Here is a 23,014-nt window from a genome sequence, read left to right as displayed (position 1 = left end):
TTAGTATCCGTTTTCTCTGCTAATACCATTTTGACGAGTGATTTCGGAGCTCGCCTGATATCGTAGGTCTGTTCGTAACTAATCATTACTCAAGGATAGAAAATGTACTGGACTTGATCAATACACACCTACAACCCAAGGATAGTATACAGTATATAGTATATATAATATATACTATATTTTATATACTATCCTCGCCCATTACCAACATGCAAGTCTAGACACATCGCCATTAGAGAGAGAGGACTCCTGATTTTTACATCCCTGAAACTTGAATTCCTCAGACTAAAATAAAGATGATATGATATATTCCATCAATAAGTGGATTTGCTTGTCTCATTTTTCTGTCTGATTAAAGTCTGTATTTGCCTCTCTAATTTCTGTCATTTTTTGTATCTAAAATCTTGTAATTTGTCTATATAATAGACATATATAACAGTTACAAGTTATAATACAGTTATAATTCCAGGACAAAGTGACTGTAAAATTGACTAAGATATTTTTATTCGTTTTATTAATAGATTTTCTATTTACTGTATGTTTAAAAATTTTGTGATATCTGTGTTGTGTATTTGCCATACGCTGAATAAAAATAACAGTTACTTCATACGTCATTGAGACACAATTTTATTGCAGTGTAACTCAGTTACATTTTTTTTTTTTGATCAACTGATTGAAAAGTACACTAAACACTGTACTAACTGTTCAGTACCAATTCTGAACTAATAAAATAAAATCTATTATCCTCGCATGATTAAATTATACTTAACGACTGAGGGCCTAGTATACCACGTGGTTTCACTATAAAATTGAACGCATGACAGTTAGTCACGTTTTTCGAAATTGATTGTCGAACCAGATTTATTTAATTTCTGATAACAAAGTAAACTCACACAAAAGTGTCGAGTGGGTTACTTGAATCTGTGGTAGAGCTCGATAATAAAATAACTCACACGCCAACAGTTTCTTATGAGATAGATAAGATAATGTCTGTGTTAGTTAGGCATTTCTTAATTATTGTGACTTGTGGGTGCGAAAGAATTTTCTCAGTTTGAACAAAAAAATCAAGATTCAAATCCATGAACTACAAAGCACTGTCAATGTTGAATTATAATATATTGTCTTCCAAGAGTATTTTTAAACTAATCATAATTATTTTCTAATCATAATCTTAATTATTGTGACTTGTGGGTGCGAAAGAATTTTCTCAGTTTGAACAAAAAAATCAAGATTCAAATCCATGAACTACAAAGCACTGTCAGAAGTTTAATGTTGAATTATGATATATTGTCTTCCAAGAGTATTTTTGAACTAATCATAATTTATTAGGAGATATCATTGAGGGAATGAAATCATTAAGAGCCATTTTCGAGAACGCTATTACAAATCGTCTATGATTTCTGTTTTGTTAAATGAGTAAGTTCACAGTTAATAGTATGGATACATAAGGACGATAAGAGGATAAATTCACAGAAGATTATTAATATATTTGAGGCATAATTGAACAATGTAAACAAGAACCAACAATCAGATATACCGGGATGATTTAAATCACAGCTATCTACAATAATTATTGAAGAATGTGGTAACAGAAAATTGGCAACTCTGCTGTCCTATCAGTTCCACTGACTTTGAAACGTGAATCTCACACTGCAGCTCGGTATTCATTGTAGCCATTGTAAGCCATTATGAGGTAATGGCAGATATATTTCTGGCTCTAAATTTTGTCAAATTACGCAAAAATGTTCCAAATTAATGGTGATTTGAGTGTGTTATTTTTGTTTTTTATTCTGTTTTTAACCATCAAAATTTAAAATTCTTAGTTTTCGTTGTTTTTACTTTCCTGCCCTACTACCATAGGTAAGGAAAGTATTGCTTTCCAAAAAAATTAAGGTACCCTAATTTCAAGTTTTCTATACGTTTCAAAATCCCCTGAGACCAAAAACATGATTTTTGGGTGTTGGTGTGTGTGTTGTGTGTGTTGTGTGTGTGTGTGTGTGGTGTGTGTGTGTGTGTGTGTGTGTGTGTGTGTGGTGTGTGTGTGTGTGTGGTGTGTGTGTGTGGTGTGTGTGTGTGTGTATGTGTGTATGTCTGTGAACACGATAACTCCATTCCTAATCAACCGATTGACTTGAAATTTTAAACTTAAGGTCCTTATACCATGAGGATCTGACAATAAGAAAGTCAATAAAATTGAATTAAAAATGGCGGATAATTACTAAAAAACCATGTTATTCACGGTTTTCTCGAAAACGGCTCTAACGATTTTCTTTAAACCCATACCATGGATAGCTATTTATAAGCCCTATCAACTGACATGAGTCTCATTTCTGAGAAAATTGCAGGAGCTCCGTAATATACTTGAGAAAAATGGCGGATAATTACTAAAAAACATGTTTTTCACGATTTTCTCAAAATAACTTGACCGATTTTTTCAAATTCATACTCTGTATAGTTATTTATCAGCTCTATTAACTGGCATGAGTCTCCTTTCTGGGAAAATAATGAGGGGTCCACCCCATCCTTGAGAAATGGACTTTGTAACCCCCTTGTCATGCATGAGGTAGGTAGGTAGAGCAGTTCATAAAAAGAACACATAGTCGAGATATTTCATCTGTAGAACAGCTGTTTAGACGACTTTAAAAAAATGACGACTAAAAAAAATCATTGAATTTCACAATTTACACAAAGGAAAAAGTACTCTGAAAACAATTATATATACACATATACAAAAGTCTGATCGTAGTTTCAAATATGAGCAAGGAAAGTTGTGTGAGTGTACCACACCAGATTTTTTCAGTGAAAATGGACTAAATTTTAGAAAAGTGAAACCATAACCCTATCTCGGACTTTTAAAGTTTTATCTAAATTTGGGAGAAAATGGTACAAGGATTATCCTTAGTTTTTCTCTCCCAATCAGTGCTACTTTGTAAAAATTATAAATAAATAAATATTTCCAAGAGATTTTTGGGTGTTCTCCCCACTCAATTTCTTGGTGTTTTCGGCTTGCTTTTGCAATGCTATGTTGGATTCATCCAATTTTCTCGACAATAGAAATGATTCCATGATTTGAAGTAATGTAGTACTGGTTTACCTAATATGATTATTTCATATTTTTTTAATTCTAATAATATTGGCTAATAATAATAATATACTGCGGGTGATGATGCCCACATAAGCTCTTAGGCTTGTGCGTGGGTAATGAGTGAGAGGGATGATGATGATGGGAGATGACGACTACTTTTTAGGTATTCGGGACCGACGGCTTATCGTCTCCTCCGAAAGACAAGGTGGCCATATCTAATGTGATTGTGCTGTGGTCAAAAACTTTTGCCCCGGTCGAGATTCGAACTTGGGTCCTCTTCATTATTACACCGGCGCGTTATATGATTCTACAATCGGTACGGTACCTAAGGCTGACCACTAACGACAGGACATGCATGATGATCATGTTTGTACACACATGTCGTCAAACATTGTTGTGTCATTACAGTGAAAGTCTTCAAACAACATTTTTTGAGGTTAGATTTTTTGTCCTTATTTTTTATTTGCTGCTCTATTTGAGGTTGAATTATTTTTGTATCGTTAAAATTTTTAATTTTCCAGTGATTTATTCATTGTTATAGATGGCTTATGTTATGTTAGAAGCTGCTGTTTTTTGTTAGATGCTTCTCGCTGATTACAAAACAGGCATGGGGTGTGCACTACCTCCGTAAACAAAGCCATAGTGCAAGACAGGTGGTTGATGGTAACGTCAGCACAGGTAGGGCTCCTACACCAATACAAACACTAGCTGATATAGATCAGCTGAAATCAACAAATTTTTATTGGTGTAGGAGCCCTACCTGTGCTGACGTCACCAGAATAAACTATGGCTTTGTTTACGGAGGTAGTGGTGTGTCCTATAGTTTGTTTGTGGTCAGTCTAATATGTGTTTTTCATCTTCATTTGATTCTAATATGATTTCTTCCATCTTCTTATTATTTTTGGGACAAAATTTGCTGACTCACCACTGAGCACGGTCATGAAGGCGAGCGCGGAAATAGCGCCGGCAAAGACGGTGAGACGCGAGTGCTTCATTGCCATAATGGCGGCTATGAAGAACGTTTTGTCGCCGATCTCCGACACTATGATAACCGACAGCGAAGCTATGAAGCCATGCAAGAACTGTTGCAATGGATCCACCACAGGAGTCACACCGCTTGTCTAAAACACACAAAACAATCAATGAAATTAACAAAACAAAATCGAACAGGATTGTACGAGAGTAGATCAATAACAATAATTATTATCAGCAATATGCCGGCAAAGAAAATCGTAGTAGAAGCCATTATATTGACAAATACAGGCTTTCAATCCAATCCTCTTCGATTCTGGGAACACACCTATCATGCAGCGTTCCGATCCCACTCCGATCCGATTACGGATGACAACAGCCTAGAATGATGCATGCCACACATGTCCGACATATGATTTGTCCTACCACCACCCCTGGAGCCAAGAGAAATGTTATTTATTTATTCTATCATTCAGAATTACACAACTTACGCAAAAGTATCATAGGCTTACGCCCAAATTGGTTCCAATTCTAATTTATACAAAATACCAGATGTAGCTACGTTATGTGTCTCTTCAAAATTCTTCAATTACACACTCAATTTACAATTCAAAACACACAAAAATAATTTTCAAATAAAAAAATACTTCTAAATTGAATAAAATTAATTACAAATGATAGGAAAATTCCAAACTTTAAAAAAACTATAAAATGTTGAGACCGAAAAGACAAACACACTATATTATCGGACAAGGATCGAAACGCTGCATGACCCCGGCTATATAGGTGTATTTTTGTTGATGTTGGCAATAGGCCTACTACTGTTTTGTGTTGATGAGGTTGCTCTATATATTTTACTATGTATCCGTGCAAGTTTCAAAGCAAAACCACACATCATCAACAGACGGAAGTATGCAGACAGACGAAGGGAAAATTCCTCCTTAGGTGTTCGAATGTTGCAACGCATACAAATGTCCGTCCGTCTGCATATGTCAACTCACCACTGTATACAGACTTTTGATTTTTTCACCGTCTGTCTGCTGCTGTGTGTATTAGCAAAGCTGATATCATTATGCTGTTAAACATGGGCGATTCATTTTCATTCACACCACATAATAAGACCGTTAATTGATCCTTCAACGTGGACGAAATTCACCAAGATTCATTCATAGATACCTCGTGGTGGCTAGACACCATTCCAGATCACTCCCGTGTTATCGGATGGGCACGTTAAACTGTCGGTCCCGGCTGAAATATGACAATCGTAAGGTCCATTGAAGGGTTAAATTATATATTCAGGCGGTGGGACCATCCCGCAAAGGACTCCCCACCAACAAAATCCATACGAATTTACTTTACCATTCCTGTATAATATTGTAATGAGATTTTCTATTACTTTTTCCCTGAGTTTTCAAGATATCAAATCATAAAAAAAGGTAAATGAGCGCTGCTCTTCTTCGATGCAAATTGAAAGTTTGGCAAAAAATTATTGAAACTTTTAGTACAATGGGACTTGAGAAAGTTTATAAGAAAGTCCAAGACATGTTGCTCTATTCCACATTTTGCAATTCGCTATAATATTGCGATGTGGATCGGACAAATTGAGCTCACTACGAGATAAGGGCGTATCCTGACCCTCCGTTAGGATTCTTCTTCTTCTTTTTCGTTTCACCTTCTTTCCCACCTCACGTGATATTACAATATCTAAAGGGCAGCACAGGTGGACATCAACTGATACATTATTCATACAAATTAAATGTAAATTTGCAAACCACTGTTCACTGGACTAGTAACTAAAATAGCTACATACAATGTTATATAGCCAGTTCCGGTTGCACAAAAGCCGGTTAAATATAATCGTGATTAATTTCACGAGAACCAATCAGAGAAGCCGTCTTATCTAAAAGGCCTTCTCTGATTGGTTCTCGTGAATTTAATCACGATTAATATTTAACCGGCTTTTGTACAACCGGGCCTTAGTCTTGTTACAAATAGTTATTCCAATAATGACAATGATATTGATATTTGTATGCCTTTTATTGGAGAAGTTCAGGAGGTAGGTATCCTTACATCTACCTCGCCTTCAAATAGATATAAAAATAGGTAAACGTGATTTGAAGTGAACAGAACTGTTGAAGACCTAAATATGGATTATTCAAAAGGTGGTTTATTCCTTAGTATTCTACTAAATAATTTTCGTCGTGCTGTAAATAATGTAAGCAGAGTATTTCCGTTTCATAATTCAATAAATTATCTTACCATTAAGACAATCTTAATTATTATCAATAAATGAAATAAAATTAATGTAGATATGACCAAAATACAACATTTTTATTTGTTTCTACAATGAATTTTGCACATAAACAAGAATATTTTTGTATGAGTCTATGGTTTGCTAATGTGAGTTACCAAAATAATTCACTGAAAGCAGATCGCAGTATTTCTCATTTCATTTATTGACAATCACAAGTCATATTATGTTCAGTGCATTGTTGGAATTCCTCATGAATCAGTTCTATCAATAATTCAATAACCGAGTTTTAACGAGATTAAAATGTAATTGCGTTCATCTATTCATTTAGCGGTTTGTTGGAATAACATTGACGTCGAGAACCTGAGGAGTAGTTGAAAAATGTTTTTCTTTAGTGAGGTCCAGGTTATAATGGCAGTGTTTGATTAGCAATGGTAATGCTATCCTTGTCTATCATTCAACAAAGCGGATAGCACTATCTCTTTCTCGCTTTGTTCTGTTGCCAGATTGTCTTTTAACATTGTAGAATTAATAATTAGATATAGGTGGGCCGAGCTTCGCTCTGGAGTATAAAAGCATAGAAAACTTGTAACGAAACATTGAATATATAGTTTATATTTATTTATTCATTTTCTTAGCCGTAAAATTATTTTTACAGTTATATGAGGAGGCACAACAGGCTTGTGCCCAAACTGTCCCTTTTCAAATTTTATACTACAGTCCAAATCAAGGTCTAGGTTCTCATCAAACTATCACTATCACTCATCAAAATAACAATTCATTCACACTTCAAAAAACAAACACATCATCAATTACAAATAGATATACTATGAATTCCATTTATAATGATATACTATGTTTGCTACAATACTTGTTAATATACTATGTACTATTCTACACTAACAGCATAATATAGTTAATATTTTAGACTTTCTGAAGTAAACATGTATTCTAAAAAATCTGGTGTGGTTCACTCACACAACTTTCCTTGCTCATTGGACTTTATGCCTCATTCTTAAACGAGAATGATCTAGGGGAATAACATAATGACGATTGGCGGCAACATATTTGAAACTACGATCAGACTTATGTATATTATGTGTATAGTTAGTTGTTTCAGAGTACTTTTTCCTTTGTGTAAATTGTGAAATTCGATATTTTTTAGAAGTCGTCAAAACAGCTGTTCTACAGATAAAATATCTCGACTATGTGTTCTTTTTATGAACTGCTCTACCTACCTACCTCATGCCCGAGAAGGAGGCTACAAAGTCCATTTCTCAAGGATGGGGTGGACCCCCCATTAGTTTCTCAGGAAGGAGACTCATTCCAGTTAATAGAGCCGATAAATAACTATACAGGGTATGAATTTGAAAAAAATCGTTCAAGTCATTTTTGAGAAAATCGTGAAACACATGTTTTTTTAGTGATTATCCGCTATTTTTCTCAATAATATTACGGAGCTCCTGAAATTTTCCCAGAAATGAGACTCATGTCAGTTGATAGGGCTAATAAATAGCTATCCATGGCATAGATTTGAAGAAAATCATTAGAGCCGTTTCCGAGAAAACCGTGAAAAACATTGTTTTTTAGTGATTATCCGCCATTTTTCTCAATAATATTACGGAGCTCCTGAAATTTTCCCAGAAATAAGACTCATGTCAGTTGATAGGGCTAATAAATAGCTATCCATGGTATAGATTTGAAGAAAATCATTAGAGCCGTTTCCGAGAAAACCGTGAAAAACATTGTTTTTTAGTGATTATCCGCCATTTTTCAATAATATTACGGAGCTCCTGAAATTTTCCCAGAAATAAGACTCATGTCAGTTGATAGGCTAATAAATAGCTTCCATGGTATAGATTTGAAGAAAATCATTAGAGCCGTTTCCGAGAAAACCGTGAAAAACATTGTTTTTTAGTGATTATCCGCCATTTTTCTCAATAATATTACGATGTGGATCGGACACTCACTACGAGATAAGGGCGTATCCTGACCCTCCGTTAGGATTCTTCTTCTTCTTTTTCGTTTCACCTTCTTTCCCACCTCACGTGATATTACAATTGCTAAAGGGCAGCACAGGTGGACATCAACTGATACATTATTCATACAAATTAAATGTAAATTTGCAAACCACTGTTCACTGGACTAGTAACTAAAAATAGCTACATACAATGTTATATAGCCAGTTCCGGTTGCACAAAAGCCGGTTAAATATTAATCGTGATTAATTCCACGAGAACCAATCAAAGAAGCCGTCTTATCTAAAAGGCCTTCTCTGATTGGTTCTCGTGAATTTAATCGCAGTTAAAATTAAACCGGCTTTTGTACAACCGGGCCTTAGTCTTGTTACAAATAGTTATTCTAACAATGACTATTGATATTTGTATGCCTTTTATTGGAGGAGAAGTTCAGGAGGTAGGTATCCTTACATCTACCTCGCCTTCAAATAGATATAAAAATAGGTGAACGTTATTTGAAGTGAACAGAACTGTTGAAGACCTAAGTATGGATTATTCAAAAGGTGGTTTATTCCTTAGTATTCTACTAAATAATTTCCGTCATGCTGTAAATAATGTAAGCAGAGTATTTCCGTTTCATAATTCAATGAAATGTATGTGGATATGACCAAAATACAACATTTTTATTCGTTTCTACAATGAATTTTGCACATAAACAAGAATATTTTTGTATGAATCTATGGTTTGCTAATGTGAGTTACCAAAATAATTCACTGAAAGCAGATCGCAGTATTTCTTATTTCATTTATTGACAATCACAAGTCATATTATGTCCAGTGCATTATTGGAATTCCTCATGAATCAGCTGTTCTATCAATAATTCAATAACAGAGTTTTAACGAGATTAAAATGTAATTGCGTTCATCTATTCATTTAGCGGTTTGTTGGAATAACATTGACGTCGAGAACCTGAGGAGTAGTTGAAAAATGTTTTTCTTTAGTGAGGTCCACGTTATAATGGCAGTGTTTGATTAGCAATGGTATTGCTATCCTTGTCTATCATTCAACAAAGCGGATAGAACTATCTCTTTCTTGCTTTGCTCTGTTATCAGATTGTCTTTTAACAATGTAGAATTAATAATTAATGAACAAATTATCTCATCTAAATTATGAAAATTCATTATAGAATTATTTAAAAATACAATTTCTTACTTAATAAAATATAATTGGTTATTTTAAACGAGAATGAACAGTACCTAGTTAATATTACATCAATAAACCTGTTTCAGCTACCGTCTTTAGAAGGCATTGACAAGACAGAGGATCGGCAACGTTTTTCTCCTACCTTTCTCCACTGCCATCATAACGTAGATCTCACTATACGAATAATGTAGTTTTTCAACAATAAACAATATAAACTGACAATTTTTTGACAGTAAATAGCCAGTCAATTTTCGAAAGACTAAAAACGACAATAAGGTAAATGTTACTTATTCCACTTCAATAATTTTCTACGTTAATTTTGTTGCTTTCTACTTCTTTCCTTCATCAATTAATGACTCCACTTTTATTTCAGTAACCAGGAGTACTATTCAACTTCCTATGTTCATGACATAACTTGTATAGTATTGATTTGTAGAACGTCCATCATCCCAGGCAATACATTTTCAATTTCTTCATATTTTTTATTAATTTCTCTGAATTGAAATTTAAGTCAGCAAGAGAAAACAAACATCCTTAACATCCTAGAGTTTCAACTTCACCCCCCCCCTCCCCTAATAGAGGAAATTAGTCTATCAATCAACACTCAACTAGAGAATTACTAAAAAATGGTTACTACTTTTGATAACATTATCAAAAAATCAATAAATATTGTAAATGAATGAAAATCTGGATGATCAATCAATTTTATGAATCAATTTTAATTTATATTTTAAAGAGAACATGGTTCCAAACTTGTGTATGCATTTGGCTTATCTTTTACAGTGTTTTTCCTTTTCAAATAACTTTAGTTTTACAATTATTTACCCAATCATCGTATCTCATATACTTCCATTATCATATCTGAACTCTACTCTATTCAATATCTGAACTCAATCAATATTTAACCACTCATTCTGTATTTTTCTCCACTACCAGAATATTAAGCCGGGTTATTTTTACAGATTAGTAATTTAAAGACAATTGATTTCTCACAGGCTGAGATTCAAAACAATCCACTACATAATAGTACAGTCTATATAATATTATTATACAGTATTTTCTATGAAACATTCAAATACTGAAGCTTATTTCTGATTATTTTTGAAAATCTTATTTTCTTTAGGGAAAAAAATTTTTCCTCCAAGTAAAAGAATTGATAAATTATTTTTAGATACAGCTTGAGGAGTCACTTCCACCTCACTGTTTAGCCATGTTATTAGGTGCACTCCAAGCCATCAAGAAATCATAAGAAATCAAACAACTGAAGTTTTTGTCCAACTATGTATTTTTCTGAATATTACTACATTAGTAGCTATGAGATTGCACCCTTTCAAGGTTAAGTAATTTTACCAAGCCTAGTGACTAATAAGTGGGAGATTAGAAAAATATTAATCAAAATATTGCATGCACATTAATATACTCACTCCATCGAAGCTGAACAAAATTGCATAAATAGAGGCCAAAAGGCTTTGATAAGCAACATACCTTAAACTCCTCCCCTGAGCCAAAATACTTATTAAAAAACTCAGACATTGTGGAGAATCAATTTCAAACTTCTGCTGAAAAAATCGCCACAGGAATATGTATCTCAGTATGCCACAGTTGTTGAAAGATCAAAACTTTTCACGCAATTTCTGAAAATAATATCACTTTTTCTTCCCACAATCTATGAACACTTTCACGAGGATTTATGAGATTTGTAATATTATCATTTGGATCTAGAAATGCACTTCCTGAACAATCCACCACTAAAATTAACTTTTTCACAATTAATTCAAACTTGGAGAGCCACTTTGCACCACAAATTTTGCAAACTTTAAAATTTCTATGAACTTTTGCTACGTTATGTCTCGAATATTATATTCAAGACTGAATCACAAAGTTAACTGATTTAGTGAATTTGGTCTATTCAAACAAACGTAAGCAAGGCCCTGGGTGATAAGATAGCGCTGCTGTCTAACCTTATAATTAATTGTTTAAAAACGAATTACGAATTGTTTTTTCCCCGAGTCAGGTATTGTTTACAATTTAGGACCTGGAGATAATTAATGTCTAGTTAAAAATCGATAAATATTGAACATTCAGTACTGATAACTAGACAATAAGCCTTTGTTAATTGGCATTTATCAAAGAATCTATATGGTATTAAATAGATCAGGTCATTTGAGGACATATTTCAAGTTGAAGGTTTTATTGCTTCAAATGAAAAAACTATTCACTGCACATTTTTAACAGCAGCTAATTCTGAATAATTCAAGTTGATAATTTATTGAGTATGAGTCATGAAAGTGATGATAAGATGGTAAGAAAATAAAATAAAAGCTTAAACTTCAAAGATTCTGTAATAGAATCTATATTATTATAGGATCATCCACTGTGGTTTCTGTTTATATAGTTCATTTTTAATTTCAGATGAATACTATTATCATTTAATACCAATAATATGATGATTATTATTAGTATTATAAAAATTATTGAGATTTTAAGAGGTCATTGACCACTTTTTCTCTGTAAGTATGCATTTCTTTATTTTTGAGGACATATTTGGGCTCAAATGAGCCCAAATCTCACGAATTAAGTTTATAGAATTTTTATTTTATGGTTACATTGACTCAAAAACGTTCTAGTTTATATGATACTAAAATTTACATTGCCTCCTCATGCTTTTTTGGAACATTTGACCCTCCATGGATTATAACAAAAAAATGTATATCAAAACAAATTGTAAAAACGCAAAGATATTTTACCAAAGCATAGTTTTAAGAATGATAATAGCGGCGGAAATGCAAGATAAAGTAAGTATGAATGTTGCAGAAAATTAAGGAAAATGAGATGGGAAATATTTTTAATTTGTTTTCTACCACAGAATAGTGCTTGCACAACAATGGCACATAGGATAACGTGTACTCTTAACAGCTACAAAATGTGAAGTTGAAATTCAAGTTTTTTTTTCAATTATAAGCGATAAAACGTTTTAAAATATGAATCCAATCTAAAACAAGATTTCATCTTGTTTTGCTGAGGATGATGCTGACATGAATTTCAGTTTCAGTAGAGGGAGGATTCGAGAACTAAATATGTGACAAACTGAAGTATCAATCAGGTAGGCCAGGTTTCAATTACTTCTCATATCTAACTTGGAATAAAATTCATGCATTTGATAGTAAAAATACATTTTGAGAATTTGTATCTGTGAAAGAGGTGTCTATTACAAAGTTTGTATTTCTTTGAATGAATTTATAAGGGGAGGATGTTCGCCTGAAATCTTAATTATAGTACAATATATTTGATTCATTACATTGCTTTCTGTCAGTGATTTCATAGATTGACTCAAACATTACTTCGAATTCACTTGATTGAAATGAACAGTCAATCTGTACTATTTATTGAAAAATACATCCCTAATATTGATTTAATGTATTTCGTTAATGTATTAACTAATAACGAAAATTCTTCAATGGTAATCTATAGATTTACATCTCTTAGTGCCGGTTGCACAAAAGCCGGTTACATTTTTAACCGTATTAATTCCACAAGAACCAAAAAGAGAAGGTGTTTTTGAAAAGACGGCTTCTCTGATTGGTCTTGCAAAATAAATCACGATTAAAATTTAACCGGCTTTTGTGCAACCGGGCCTTCGTATTGATTTATTGAATTTTGTTAATGTATCAACTAATAAGAAATATCTTCAATGGTATTCTATAGATTTACATCCATTAGTATCAAGCTATGCTATAAATCTCTTCACAAAATCTGAGAATAAAAAACAAGTAAACCGATTTGAAGACGACACACACAACAGATGATACAATGTATTTCTTGAGTTTGAAACAATAAATTGATTTACTACTGTAATATTCATGATATATCTTTTCATCAAATTCATACTAGAAAAATGTGTTTTGAATCAAGTCGCTGGTTATCGAGAACTAGAACGCAATAGCTCACGATTAGAAAATGTTGGTTGTCCAGTACTGTACCGATCAAAATAGGTTGCTACAAAACTTGCGGAATGTTAAGGTGAAAAAGGTATGCTAAGCTCGGTGCTATTCAGACAAGAGAAAGGAAATATCAAGGCGGAATACTTTCTCCAAGCAAGCACGCACTCTTGCTAATCGTATTGTGAGAAACTTTACTTTTTGCAAGTAAGCAATATTGCTAAACAAAAATAACTCACAAAAAATAATAAACCCCCGATTTAAAAACAGAGAAAAATCATTATCAAAGCATACTTAAAACGTAGTTTTCCTTAAAATAGATTTATAGAGTGAAGATTGAATTATTTTAATTGAATACAGCCTGTATTTAGCCTTTGGTGTCAGTTTTACTTGCTTACCCTGTCTATTAGAATTTACACTACAAACTAGCAAATATTAATGCATTCAACATAAATGAATTTCATTTTTTAATCCTACTGTTCTTATGCGGCTTTCAATTTTAATGAAAAGCTCCCTAGTTTTTTCAAAGAAGCCCTGATATTTCTCAAGGAATGAGAGAAAAATTAGAAGCAAGAGAAAAATTCTGATAAGACCAGAAGAAAATGTCAGAGTAGACCGAGAGAAAATCTAAAATAAGCCGTAAAAATTCAAAGTATTTCTTAATAACGGAATTACTTTCTTATGCACGATTAGGTTGAATAATTTCCAACATCTAAACAAGGGATTTGTTCTATTATGGTTCTATTGTACCACGTGGTTTCCAGTCGACTTTTATTTAGTAATTGTGTATAGTAATTTAACGATAAAGCTGATTGCAACTAAAACAGATCATAGCCAGCCTTCACCTTCAAATTCCAGTATAATAGACAGCCATAACAAATCGACATAAAAACGGGATAATAGGCGGCTATTCCTGTTATTTAATTCATAGTGCTTGTTGCATAACGTGATTACAAGCTACAGTTCTTTTCTTCTTCGTCTTCTTCTTTTAGTATTGTCCCTTGTTTCTTTTCATCTACTAGATTCTCTTATTATTTACAATTACTTGTGTTAGTTCACCATCATCTTGCAATCTCAATATTTTTCTTTCACCTTCTTTCCTTCTACGATCCTCTTTCTCTCACTCACAAGCTTCTCATCTCTTTCGCCTGCTCTTCTCTTCCACGTCTCAAGTTGTTTCATTTTCTCCTTTCAACCTTTTATCCTCAATATTATAGTCCCCTTGTCAAGATGGATCATCATCTCTATCAACATTCTCGTTTTCTTTTTCTTCACTTTTGTACCTCATTGTCTTCCTAATCTATAATTTTCTTCTCCGTCTACTATCATTTTCTTTTCCAGAATTCACTTTTCTTGCGATCAATTATTATAAGCTACACTGTTGCCATGTGAATGCTACAGTGTTGAAGCAGTTTTGGGCAAATGCCCGTTTTTTCACCTGCATTATATTTGCATATGAATATATGAATCAACAGTTTTCCATCTCATTCACACTTATATGATTGCATAATCAACAGCAATGGGCAAGTAGCTACACTTCCTTCTCAAAATTTTCTTTATCTGCCCTTATATTTCTAATTTTCAACCCTCATCCTTTTTCTAATTCCACTCTTCTTCTGTTTGATATTATATTGACAACAGTCCAAATTGACTTTACCCCCTCGAATCTATATTCTATTCCTAGTTTTATTAATAAAGTATCTTCATAAATATTCGTTAATCCAATCAACTGCTCTATTTCCATCACATTCTTGGCTCTCAAAACACTCTTCATCTTCAAACTCATTTATTATTTTCATCTCCACCTCCTTCTTTATTTTCTTCTTCTTCTTTTTCCAACATTATTGTTACAATCTACAAAATTTTTCATTCAACTAATTCAATTTCATTCATCGTTTGATATCTTCAACACAAGCAAAACATTATTGCAGATTCTTCCTCATTCTTGTTTACCTCATTCTTCAGAACTCAACTTGTATTTTCTTCTTTGTCTTCTTCTGTTTCACTTTGCAACTCAATTACATCCTCTTCTTATCATCAATTATTGTACTTATTACATAGAAACTATTGGAACTGCTTCTCCATTATCTTTATATACTTCTTCATAGCTGCTTACCCATTTTATTGATATCCTTCTTCATAGCTGCTTCTCAATTTTCTTTATACTATTCTTCAAATTGACTTCTCATTTCTTTATATCTTTCTTCATAGCTGCTTCTCCTATGCTTTATATCCCTCTTCATAACGACTTTCTCACGTTCTCTATATCCTTCTTCATAGCAGCTTCTCCACTTTCTTTATAACCTTTTTCATAACAGCTTCTCCAAATTCTTTATATCCAGCTCCATAGCTGCTAATTCATTTTCTTCATATCCTTCTCCATAGATGCTTCTCCATTTTCTTCATATCATTCTTCATAGCTGCTTCCCCATTTTCTTCATATCATTCTCCATAGCTGCTTCTTCATTTTCTTCATATCCTTCTTCATAGCTGCTTCCCCATTTTTTTCATATCATTCTCCTCCATAGCTGCTTCTTCATTTTCTTCATATCCTTCTTCATAGCTGCTTCCCCATTTTCTTTTTATATCCTTCTCCATAGCTGCTTCTTCATTTTCTTCATAGCTGCTTCCCCATTTTCTTCATATAAATCTTCACAGCTGCTTCTCCATTTTCTTCATATCCTTCTCCATAGCTGCTTCTTCATTTTCTTCATATCCTTCTTCATAGCTGCTTCCCCATTTTCTTCATATCATTCTCCATAACTGCTTCTTCATTTTCTTCATATCCTTCTTCATAGCTGCTTCTCCATTTTCTTTATATCCTTTTTCATAACTGCTTCTCTATTTCTTTTTTTTAATTTTCTTTATATAATTCTTTAAAGTTGCTTCTCATTTCTTTATATCTTTCTTCATAGCTGCTTCTCCATTTTCTTCATATCCTTCTCCATTTCCCTTATATAAATCTTCACAGCTGCTTCTCCATTTTCTTCATATCCTTCTCCATAGATGCTTCTCCATTTTCTTTATATCCTTCTCCATAACAGCTTCTCCACTTTCTTTATAACCTTCTCCATAGCAGCTTTTCCATTTTCTTCATATCCTTCTCCATAGATGCTTCTCCATTTCCCTTATATAAATCTTCACAGCTGCTTCTCCATTTTCTTCATATCCTTCTTCATAAATGCTTCCCCATTTTCTTCATATCCTTCTCCATAGCTGCTTATTCATTTTCTTAACATCTTTCTTTGGAAAATAGCTGCTTCCCCATTTTCTTCATATCCTTCTCCATAGATGCTTCTCCATTTTCTTCATATCCTTCTTCATAGCTGCTTCCCCATTTTTTTCATATCATTCTCCATAGCTGCTTCTTCATTTTCTTCATATCCTTCTTCATAGCTGCTTCTCCATTTTCTTTATATCCTTTTTCATAACTGCTTCTCTATTTTTTTTTTTTAATTTTCTTTATATAATTCTTTAAAATTGCTTCTCATTTCTTTATATCTTTCTTCATAGCTGCTTCTCCATTTTCTTCATATCCTTCTCCATAGATACTTCTCCATTTTCTTCATATAAATCTTCACAGCTACTTCTCCATTTCCTTCACATCCTTCTCCATAGATGCTTCTCCATTTTCTTTATATCCTTCTCCATAACAGCTTCTCCACTTTCTTTATAACCTTTTTCATAACAGCTTCTCCATTTTCTTCATATCCTTCTCCATAGATGCTTCTCCATTTCCCTTATATAAATCTTCACAGCTGCTTCTCCATTTTCTTCATATCCTTCTTCATAAATGCTTCCCCATTTTCTTCATATCCTTCTCCATAGCTGCTTATTCATTTTCTTAACATCTTTCTTTGGAAAATAGCTGCTTCCCCATTTTCTTCATATCCTTCTCCATAGATGCTTCTCCATTTTCTTCATATCCTTCTTCATAGCTGCTTCCCTATTTTTTTCATATCATTCTCCATAGCTGCTTCTTCATTTTCTTCATAGCTGCTTCTCCATTTTCTTTATATCCTTTTTCATAACTGCTTTCTCTTTTTCTCTATATCCTTCTTCATAGCAGCTTCTCCATTATGTCTTTATATCCTTTTTCATGGCTGCATCTCTATTTCCTTTATATCCTTTTTCATGGCTGCATCTTCATTTCCTTTATATCCTTCTTCATGACTTCTCCATTTTCTTAATATCCTTCTTCATAACTGCTTTCTCATTTTCTTTATATCCTTCTCCATAGCTGCTTCTACATGTTCTTCACATCCATATTCCTAACTTTTCTTCTTCCTTTTTTACTCCATGCTTTTCTACTCCCACTCACAGATTTTTCTTACTTCTTTATAACAATAAACACAGATACCATTCAACTAAGCAGACACTGTTTCCTATAAGCTGAGAAATAGTAGGCCTAACTCATTCAGTTCTGGCTCATTGATGGCAAGCTCTAAAAAACCAGTTCAAGCAGCAAACTACTGGAATTGAGCCAGTAAAAATAATTACACTATTATATTATCAGAGCTCTGGCAAGATATCCAACAGATGAAGATCATAGATTAAGAGCCATTTAGATTCTTCAAGTTGGCTATTAGCCTTACAGTGTAGTACAACAAAAGGTACTTCAATCTGCAATGGTGACTTGAGTTACAACAGTACATTGTTATTATAGAGAGATTCAATTTAAACTGTCAGAATTCATTATGAATAACATCGATGCTTCCCATTTAATTAAAGCTGACAAAAGTGAATTCTAACTCACTCAATTATTTAAAAAAATGCAGTAATTCACTTGGAGGAATTTATCAAGAATGTACTGGATTTGTAGTAATAAAACTCTCAGTTGTTTTTAAGGAAGTAAGTTTCCAACCATTACACAGTTAATTTGTAATATTTTAAATTGGAAGATGTTTTATACGGTTTATGCTATCTTCTTAGATTCACAATCTCAAGAGTAGTCCAGCCTAATCTACGGTTCATCGATAATAATTACATTCATAAAAATGTAGCTCTAACGTAAAATTACTTCGCTTATATGGGCTACTTAATTCAAATAAAAACTTTTAGTACCCTTTTATTAAAAACTTTAAAATATTTTAATAAAAGGGTACATAAAGTTTTTATATTGTTTTTACTCTCACTTAAATTCTTACCCCTTTTGTTACTGTTTAATTGTTTAATACTGTTGGCATTTTCAAACTCACAAACAACGTAAAAGTAGTATTAAGATCTAGCAAGTTTAATTGAATTTAGAATAGCGATCCCTGAACTGCACACATAAAAAGGTTTCTCTGGCAGGCATTTTTAAACAGCATGAATATTTATCACTGGCCTAGTCCTTGAATACTAAATTTAGCATAAATATAGAATAAAAAGAATACACTCTCAATGAACAGGTTTTTGCCTTATCAAGTCATCTGGCAAGAAATTAGAGACAGAGGATTCTTATAAGAATCACCAGAGCCTATCTTGTTAAACTTGGCCCAAATCCTGTGAACCAGTTTTTTATCCTAATGTCAATTTAAATCAGGAATAGATGAAATATATTGTCTTTCTAAATTGTGATATTCTTTCCATTGTATGTTGTTTATGATGCACATATTTAGATTTGATTTTTTATGTTTATTCATTAATTCAATTATCCGATTTGTTCTACAGTCAATATTAGACTAGAGATTTGTAGGATCCACTCTTAATTTCTTTATAACTTCTTTACAATTGGAAGAAAGTGAACAGTGTAAATGCAAATTTGACAGGTCAGGGTCGACAAAATGGAACTTGAAAGTGGGCAAATTACCAAAATCTAAAAATGTACCGGATATGTCACTTGTATTCAAGCATACGGTACTGTAAAAATAGAGACAAACTATAAGACCAAACATTATCCAGTAATTAAAATTGAATTGAACGTCGTAAAACCGTTACCCAAGAAACTGGCACACAGTAATTGCTAATAGAGGTCATTGGCATATCGAAAATGTGATAAGAGCAAACCTCAGTACTTACTTGAAATACAAATTAATTACCAGAACATTGAAGGGTAAAATTATTGATAGACAATTAAATATTCTACTCTATTTTACGGCAGTAGTGGTGTGAGATATTTAAAAATATATAAAAGGGAATACAGACCTGTTATTTATTCTGTGCTAGGCAGAGAAAACATTTCAAGAATGAGGTTAAGTTTACCCTTCTTTAAACTCAAGAAGCCGATAAAACGAGTTTTCTCTAAAATTATCAGCTAATATTTATAAACTTACGTGAACAAAAGATGTGGTGGATTCCATTGCTTCTACATTTGCAAATTTATCGTGGTATTCGGGCTCTTTTTCGGCAGACACTCTAGAAAATATAAACATTAGCACTGGCGATACCAAAAACACAAATCCTCCATTGGACGGCATTATCGTAAAAATTATTTGAACCGGTTAGAAAAACAGAAATTAAATTTGCAGGGGACGTAGAATTCCGTCATTAATGTCACGAAATATTTGAAAAAATCATAATCATTTCTCAAATGTCACGATAAAAATTGACAGACGAAGCACGAGCTCTCTCGATTTCAACCAAACTCCAATCTTTTCCCAGTTGTTCTTCGATTGCTTCGGTTCGGTCAGATGATCCAATCCAATGCCTGCCAACCTGTCAGCTAATCCATATGGCTGTGGAGCGGGCCTGTTCAAAAGTGAGCAGTGCTCTGCTCGCTGATCTACTGAGATATTTTGTGGCTTGTCAATGTCTCCCATCTCATCCATCCCCTCTACAGAATTATTCATTAATAAACAAGATTCTGTCCAATGACGCATCGTTCCAGATGATTATTTGTTATTACAACTGATAAAACCCATGCTGATTACAGACTTTTGCAAACTGGATGGTAAACTGTAGACAGTCTGAAATAATATTCTCTCACCTCTCTTGCTCTTCAGTCTAATTTTTTATAATTTTCTCAAGTATTTCTCTTACTTCAAGTATTTTTTGCAGCATTACTGCAAACACATCAGTTTCTATTCAGTGAAATTATTCTTATTGACAATCTTGCAAAAATAACTTTTATTAGAAAAGTTTTCATAAATACCATAAACTATATTGATCCCAAAATAATGTCGATTTCAGATAAATACTAATATTATATTATAAAATCTCAATGCATTTCCAATAAAACCCTATTTATCTATTGAAAATCAATTTAACATTAATTTCAAGTGATATAGAGTACCTATCAGCTATTTTTGAGAAAATGTATGGAGGTTGTGAGGGACCTAGAGCACTATACATAAAGCTAATTTCTTCAGACGGACATGAATTTATTATCAGGCGGAAATATGCAGTTGTGTCAATCAAGATAAAAGGAATTCTAAGTGGACCAAAGCAGATTGAAGAAAACATGACAAATGTGATTGAATTCACAGACTACAAAATTCCTTCTCACCTTATGCAAAAAGTTTGCATTTACTTTACTTACAGAGTATTCTATACTAATTATTCCTCTGATGTTCCAGACTTTCCACTGACTGTTGCAGAGGCTGTGCAAATTTTCAAGGTCTCAAAATATCTATACTGTTGAAAATTGAGGAAAACAGTTTTACTGAAAACTAAAATCATCAAGACGTGTGCATTAGACTGCTGGACAATCTTAAGTTACAGTGTTATATAAATTGAATCTATACAGAATAATTGACAATCGCGTATTATTTAGACAAAATATGTGCAAACACGATTGATTAAGAAGTGTCTGCTAGGTCATTAATCTAGAATTTCAGCGATTGGAAGAGTCAAAAAATTATTGTAATATTAGAAGCGGATTAATAATAAATTGTTGAATAAAATAAATGATACATTGCATTGCAATTCTCAATATTCACTGTGGAATATTAGATGCTCAATATGGTAAATGTGTAAATAAAGTACCTACCTAAGCTCATAAATACAATAATACAAGCAAACTTCTCAATAATACATTTCAGAAAATAATATTTTTCAACGATGAGGAAATAATAAAATTTGAATTGAGTCTATTTATCTTTTTTCCTTCATTATTGCTATATCACATACTGTGATAAGTTTTCCTTAAAAAAGTGACAACTCTTATTATTGTTTTGGGTGTGTTTTTTTAATATCATGAGTACTATTTACATTATTATTTTAAAAGAATACTTGAATGTCGAAAAATTGTTGCATACTCAGTAATTATATTTTTATACGGTATGAGAAATGTAGAATATGTTATTACCAAGCAAATATTGAATATTTTTCGAAAAACGTCAATCATTCATTAGAAAGCAAGTTGTTTTAGTCTTATGCTCACATTATTTTTCAAAATCAACTATCGTTACAATGGCGGATACTCATCAATTCACCAAGAAATTGCATTGAGCATGTTTTGAGTATTATTTTTTGCGAATTGAAAAGTTGATGTTCAGGTGTCGAAAAACTTGAATACACTGTGTAAGCAAAGAATTCAGAAGAAATGAGGCTGGATGGAAAAAATAATATCTTTGGATTAACTATTTTGAATTGAAAATTCAACCAACTCTATTTACAACTTTTACTAAGTTTCTAGAGCTATTAACCAACTCTAGTTACAGGCGGTGAACAAAAGTTTACCATGCTATTATTTATTTTCATCAGTTGTTGGCTTTAAAAATGAAGAGAAGATTAATAATTATTATAATTAATCAGTTAAAATAATAATTAGGTATTATCATCTTATTTTTTATAGCATGGACATCAAGTTGAAATATTTTTTCAACTCAGGTATAAGACATATGCAAAGATTTCATATCATTTTCAAAATTATAATAATTATATGATTGAAAAACTCCTTCATGGTTGAATGGTATTGAGCAGATGTACCTGATAATATTAGTAACTTGAAATTCAGTATTGCTTTGTATCGCATTTTTACTTTCCTTGCCCTATTACCATAGGTAAGGAAAGTATTGCTTTCCGAAAAAAATTAAGGTACCCCAATTTCTAAATTTCTATACGTTTCAAGGTCCCCTGAGTCCAAAAAAGTGGTTTTTGGGTATTGGTCTGTATATATATATATAATATATATATATATATATATATATATATATATATATATAATATATATATATATACAGACCAATACCCAAAAACCACTTTATATATATATATATATATATATATGTGTGTGTGTGTGTGTGTGTGTGTGTGTGTGTGTGTGTGTGTGTGTGTGTGTGTGTGTGTCTGTGTCTGTGTACATTCATCTCCAATTGAAGGAATTACTATGCAATTCAAGATGGCGGCTGAAATGGCAAAAATGTTGTTAAAAACAGGGTTTTTCGCGATTTTCTCGAAAACGGCTCCAACGATTTTGATCAAATTCATACCTAGGAAAGTCATTGATAAGCTCTATCAACTGCCACAAGTCTCATATCTGTAAAAATTTCAGGATCTCCGCCTCATTTATGCAGAGTTTGATTTTAGATTCCCAATTATCAGGCTTCAGATACAATTTAAACAAAAAATTCCAAGTAGAAAAGATTGAGCATAAAAATCTCTACAAATGTTCAATAGCATTTTCACCTAAAATTGAAAATAAGCTCGAGAAAATTGGAAAATATAGAAAATTAGAGAAAATAAG

The 23,014-nt window shown here is 32.6% G+C and overlaps 1 protein-coding gene and 1 long non-coding RNA gene across 7 annotated transcripts in view; one reads left to right on the top strand and one right to left on the bottom strand.

The window, feature by feature from the left end:
• The window catches only part of LOC111054711 (transmembrane protein 165), a 58,321-nt gene extending 38,204 nt beyond the window's left edge, over positions 1-20,117 (bottom strand). For 4 of the 6 annotated variants that reach the window (XM_039439241.1, XM_039439246.1, XM_039439242.1 and 1 more), the window contains exons 1-2: positions 19,662-20,117; positions 4,011-4,206 (exon numbers count right to left, since the gene is read on the bottom strand). In XM_039439241.1, coding sequence (XP_039295175.1) covers positions 4,011-4,206; positions 19,662-19,805 — 340 coding nt within the window. In that variant the 5' untranslated portion in view covers positions 19,806-20,117. Of the gene's footprint in view, positions 1-4,010; positions 4,207-10,954; positions 11,353-19,661 lie in introns of those variants that run through there. The other 2 variants (XM_039439244.1, XM_039439245.1) reach the window with 1 other exon arrangement.
• LOC120353877 lies at positions 12,434-21,252 on the top strand. Its single transcript, XR_005572664.1, has 2 exons — positions 12,434-12,572; positions 20,904-21,252. It is a non-coding gene; the product is annotated as an uncharacterized LOC120353877 (long non-coding RNA).
• Positions 21,253-23,014: the final 1,762 nt, after the last annotated feature.

Source organism: Nilaparvata lugens, chromosome 12 (assembly GCF_014356525.2).
Source record: "Nilaparvata lugens isolate BPH chromosome 12, ASM1435652v1, whole genome shotgun sequence".
Lineage (NCBI taxonomy): Eukaryota > Metazoa > Arthropoda > Insecta > Hemiptera > Delphacidae > Nilaparvata > Nilaparvata lugens.
The sequence above is the reverse complement of the archived record's forward strand: the minus strand, read 5'-3'. Positions and strand labels throughout refer to the sequence as shown.